The following is a 5524-nucleotide window of genomic DNA, read 5'->3' on the forward strand; positions in this document are numbered from 1 at the left end:
CGGGTAAATTTATTTATTTTCTGTGACATTTTAATCTGTCACAACTATTTAATACCTTTTACTGTATAATACTGTTACAGAAAATCTTTTTATTTTTATTTTTCTTTCAAATATATATAAAATAATCTCTAATATATATAAAAATAATAGGCTTATAAAGGGCTATATTAAATGTCGTGTTAGTTTTATTTTTCATGACTACTATTTAGTTCACTATCAAGTTAATTTTACTTCATGAGAAAGGGGATGATAATTAGATTATAAGGAACTTTGCCAAAGATATTCAACACTAGGGAAGTAAATTCTGCTGCTAACTGTCTAGCTAATTATTCTTAGATAATTACTTCTCGTTTGTTGTGGGGTGGCTCAGGTGTGTCTAAGTTTATATTCATATTATGTCTGATTTTGATACAATTTTAATCACCTAGAACACAAGCTATCAAATCTGGTGATGGGTCGGATGCTCAGATTTTACTAGATCTTTTGTAGGATCTTAATGTCATTTCAATTTGGTATATCTTTAGGCAAGCTACGCGTTTGATAAAGCTAATTTTGTAGTGCAAACCATTGGTCGGGGTCTTGTCCACAATGAGTTGGATTTTGTATCGCTGACGGACACTTTCGGTGTTTCTTATAATCCTTCCTGGATGTAATTTTTTTTGCCCTTTTTAAGGTAATAAAGTATTAATCTTTCCACACACACAAAAGAAGATGAAATTCCCTTCATTATTATGGTTTGAACTATTCCTTCCCCACCTTCTTGCTCTAATTTGAGCAATGAATCCCAGCCGTCCATCTAGGGCCAACCCAAACACATCGACGCCAGTTATACCGCCACGTCATCACGAGAAAATGTTAGAAGATCTTAGCGAAGCGCGATATCTCGGCGTCTCGCACGTGCGACTGGCCCGACAGCGGTCTCTCCTCTCTCTCTCCCCCCACCCACGACCGCCTCGGGTTCCCCTCTAAGCCGTAAAAGAAGGGCTGAGATTGAATTCCCACTTCGAAAATATACACCCAGATACGAACCCAACGTATAAAGTCTACTGGGCCCCAGTTCACTGCCCATATACGTAAGTTTCATGGTCTACTATTCGGGTGCATTTCCCTTCGGTAGTTACCAGGAAATATTAGTTTAATTTTTTAAAAAATAACTGGGGTTTATTTTTAGTATAAGGTGGGGGTTTTGGGCTCACACTCCACTCTCTTTTCATCGCTTCTCTCGCTCTTTCAAATTTTTTCTCCTTCTCGCCATCTTTTTCGTCTAAAATCGAAAATAGTTGGGATTTTCCGTTTGAGAAGCTTCTAGAACCTTTCGAGGTCCGGCGAGATAGGGTTTGCGAGAGCTCTCTGAGGTGCTCCCCTTCGTAGATCGAGGTATGACAGCTCCTTCCCTGTCTCTTTTCAGCTTTTACTTCTGTTCTTCGTTGTATTTTTTCTCTTTTGTTTTGTTTTTTTTTTGTGGGAAATTTCGTTCGGATCCGAACGTTTGTAGTGGTTAATAGGGAGTCGAAGCTTCGGGAATCTGGAGCCATTTTCTCTGTGATTTTTTTAAGATTTTAATATAGAGGAACAATGCAGGAGTTTGCGATCTTTCCTGTTACTTTTGAACGGAACAATCAAGCGGTATAGTATTAGATTGACTTGGAAATGTGTATGATTGAGAGATTTAGGAAATGTATGTAGATCTTTCGTCTGTCGTCTCATCTTGCTCCTCTTTTGTGTGATGGAGTCGACTATCGCTTATTTTTGTCTTTTCTTAGTTAAAAAAAGTAATAACTTATTCTTAGGTTTTGGAAACGAGCAAGCAGGTGAAGTCAGGTTTTCTTTTTCAGGATTAGGTTTGGAATCGTAGGATTTGTCTGCCTTTACTTGAAGTAGAGTGAAAATGGAGGCTTTTGTTGGTATTTCTCTCAAATTTTTGAGCTTGTGATCGAATAGTAGATTGAGATCTGATTCCTTATTTCAAAATGTTGGTTTGATTTTCGAAGAAATGCAGCTTCAGGTTCCACTTCTCAGACTCATTTTGTTGTCTTTGGATAGCTTTGAGATGGCATCTGCTGTTGATGTCTTGGACTTATTGTATTCGTACTGACTGCAGGTAGTCTCAGCTTGGCGTGGTGTGTTGAGGTTGGTTTGAGAAATGTAGTATGATTCTAGCTATCTGAAGTGAGTTTATAGGGTTTCTAACTTACAAGTAGACTCTCCCTTTTTGCTTATGGAGGTTTTTGGTTGTAACAGGATAGATATTGACATTACCTGCATCTACTCGTCAGATATCTTGTTGGATAAGCTTGGAATATGGGATTGTTTCAGATTCTGCAGCACTTCTAGGAATTGAAGCTTTGTTGCTTAAATTTACGTCTTGCGACTACTTGGAATTGGAGGTCTCTTTGCTGTCTTCTGCTGTTATTCCAGTGGTCTGAGAAGATGCAACGACCTCTTCGCCCAGAGGAGTTCTCCTTAAAGGAGACCTCTCCTCATCTTGGCGGTGGTGGATTGGCTGGCGACAAGCTCACTACGACATATGACCTCGTGGAGCAGATGGAGTACTTATATGTCCGCGTTGTGAAAGCTAAGGATCTTCCGGCCAAGGATGTGACTGGAAGCTGTGATCCTTACGCAGAGGTCAAGCTTGGGAACTACAAGGGTACTACTCGGCATTTTGAGAAGAAGACCAACCCTGAATGGAATCAAGTCTTTGCCTTCTCAAAGGATCGGCTCCAAGCTTCATTGTTGGAAGTTACCGTCAAGGACAAGGACTCTGCAAAAGATGATTTCATTGGTCATGTTATTTTTGATCTGAATGAGATTCCAAAGCGTGTGCCTCCAGACAGCCCTTTGGCTCCTCAGTGGTATCGTTTGGAGGACCGGAAAGGGGAAAAGGTAAAGGGTGAGCTAATGTTAGCTGTTTGGATGGGTACCCAGGCAGATGAGGCATTTCCAGAAGCTTGGCATTCAGATGCTGCCACTGTTCCAGGTGATGGACTTGCAAATATAAGGTCAAAAGTATATCTTACTCCTAAGCTTTGGTATCTCAGGGTTAACATTATCGAGGCCCAGGATCTGCAACCTACTGATAAGAGCAGGTTCCCTGAAGTTTATGTCAAAGCCATGCTTGGTAGCCAAGCTCTTAGAACCCGGATATCTCCGAGCAGGACAATTAATCCCATGTGGAATGAGGATTTGATGTTTGTTGCAGCAGAACCGTTTGAGGAGCATTTGGTGCTGAGTGTAGAAGATCGGGTGGCACCAAACAAGGATGAAGTATTGGGAAAGACAGTTATTCCCCTGCAGACAGTGGATAGGAGGCTGGACTACAAGCCGGTAAATGGCAGGTGGTATAATCTTGAGAAGCATGTGATTGTAGAGGGTGAACAGAAGAAGAAGGACACCAAGTTTTCCAGTCGGCTTCATCTGAGGATTTGTTTGGATGGAGGGTACCATGTTCTGGATGAGTCTACACACTATAGTAGTGATCTAAGGCCAACAGCAAAACAGTTGTGGAAGCAAAGCATTGGTGTTCTTGAATTGGGTGTCTTGACTGCTCATGGGTTGTTACCAATGAAGACTAAGGATGGGCGTGGGACGACTGATGCTTACTGTGTTGCTAAATATGGGCAGAAATGGGTTCGTACTAGGACAATTATAGATAGTTTTACTCCCAAGTGGAATGAGCAGTACACTTGGGAGGTGTACGATCCATGCACTGTCATCACTATTGGGGTATTTGATAACTGCCACTTACAAGGGGGAGAAAAGGCAGCTGGTGCGAGAGACAACAGAATTGGGAAGGTGCGGATTCGTCTCTCTACGCTTGAAACTGATAGGGTCTACACCCATTCTTACCCTCTTATCGTTTTACTTCCTTCGGGAGTGAAGAAGATGGGAGAAGTTCAGTTGGCTGTTCGGTTCACATGTTCCTCTCTGCTTAACATGATGCATATGTATTCCCAGCCATTGCTGCCAAAGATGCATTACCTTCACCCTCTGTCTGTCATGCAGGTGGATAATCTGAGGCACCAGGCCATTCAGATTGTGTCTATGAGATTAAGCCGTGCTGAACCTCCATTGAGGAAGGAGGTTGTGGAGTATATGTTGGATATGGATTCTCACATGTGGAGCATGCGGAAGAGCAAAGCAAACTTTTTTCGGATAATGGGTGTCTTGAGTCCTTTGGTTGCAGTTGGGAAATGGTTTGATCAGATTTGCCATTGGAGAAATCCTTTGACTACGATACTCATTCACATTCTCTTTGTAATATTGGTCTTGTACCCAGAGTTGATACTGCCAACGATTTTCCTCTACTTGTTCTTGATTGGTGTTTGGTACTATCGCTGGAGGCCGAGGCAGCCTCCCCACATGGACACACGGCTCTCACATGCTGACACTGCCCACCCTGATGAGCTAGATGAGGAATTTGATTCTTTTCCTACGTCTCGCCCACCGGATATTGTGAGGTTGAGGTATGATCGTCTCAGGAGCGTCGCAGGAAGGATACAGACAGTCGTCGGTGATCTGGCAACACAAGGGGAGAGGTTGCAGTCTCTTTTGAGTTGGCGAGACCCAAGAGCAACTGCTCTTTTTGTAACATTTTGTTTGGTTGCCGCCATTGTGCTATACGTTACACCTTTCCGTGTTGTGGCATTCCTTACAGGTTTATATGTGTTAAGGCACCCAAGGTTTCGCTATAAGCTTCCATCAGTTCCTCTAAACTTCTTCAGGAGGCTGCCTGCTAGAACTGACAGCATGTTGTGAGAGCAGATTGTCTGTTGCAAGACATCTACTGCCTGTTGCAAAACATCTACCTTTTGTTCCTATGACAATGCCAGAATTTGGATGCCAAGATGCAGCGAAGATGTAGAGACGAAGATCAACTGTCGTTATATTTGAATCTCCTTGTGATGTGCACTCTCCATGCCGTACTTGTTGAACTGTTGGTTTTTCTTGCCGTGCTTTTCCTAGATTTCAATTTTCCATCTGTTGCTTGTGTATTTATTTCTTTTAATCTGTGACCTTTCTGTTAGTGTCTAAACATTTCATCCCTACATGTGTAGCTTCAGGGCTTTTATTATCTGTCTCGTGTTCCCTAATTTCAGTGAGGTATTGTAGTTTTCCTTGTTAATTTTCTTACTTTCTTCAATATATGTGTGTAGAGATTCCTCATCTCATTGGACATTTACTTATGCCGCATGACTAAAAGGTAAATTGTATACAACTTTAGCTTAGATTCTTTTTTATGTTTTATTGCTTAGGGTTGATATAATTTAGCTCCATATGGAGTGCCTTAGGTGTTGTTGTTCGTAGGAATTGGACCCTGAAATTTTAAACATTGAATTATTTAATTGGTCATCTTCTAGTCTAGCCATGCTTTTAGGGGAGCGCAGAGGCTCTTCTCCTTTAAAGTTTTCTTTCTCGTCCTATTTTTTCTCGTTTTTCTTTCTCCTCTTCTTGTTGTGCTGAGCTGCCCAGGCTAAAGCTTGCCATCCCTTTCTTCTCCAACACCTCCCCTCCTTTGCCTCCA

At 41.8% G+C, this 5524-nt stretch overlaps 1 protein-coding gene across 5 annotated transcripts; it reads left to right on the plus strand.

The window, feature by feature from the left end:
* Window positions 1-1220: 1220 nt before the first annotated feature.
* LOC140767800 (FT-interacting protein 7) lies at window positions 1221-5093 on the plus strand. 5 transcript variants are annotated; one of them, XM_073107848.1, is made up of 3 exons: window positions 1221-1377; window positions 2102-2169; window positions 2242-5093. In XM_073107848.1, exon 3 carries the CDS (start codon window positions 2431-2433, stop codon window positions 4756-4758), a length of 2328 nt encoding a protein of 775 aa, XP_072963949.1. In that variant the 5' UTR covers window positions 1221-1377; window positions 2102-2169; window positions 2242-2430; the 3' UTR covers window positions 4759-5093. The 5 variants fall into 5 exon arrangements, with proteins under 5 accessions (XP_072963949.1, XP_072963952.1, XP_072963951.1 ...); XM_073107851.1 differs by having other exon boundaries at window positions 2247-5093; XM_073107850.1 differs by having other exon boundaries at window positions 2102-2130.
* Window positions 5094-5524: the final 431 nt, after the last annotated feature.

Source organism: Typha angustifolia, chromosome 9 (genome assembly GCF_048772165.1).
Source record: "Typha angustifolia cultivar Huaian chromosome 9, ASM4877216v1, whole genome shotgun sequence".
In the NCBI taxonomy this organism is placed as follows: domain Eukaryota; kingdom Viridiplantae; phylum Streptophyta; class Magnoliopsida; order Poales; family Typhaceae; genus Typha; species Typha angustifolia.

Excerpts from the sequence above, each read along its gene's own strand:
- LOC140767800 (XM_073107848.1), top strand. The coding sequence starts at position 2,431 with ATGCAACGACCTCTTCGCCCAGAGGAGTTCTCCTTAAAGGAGACCTCT.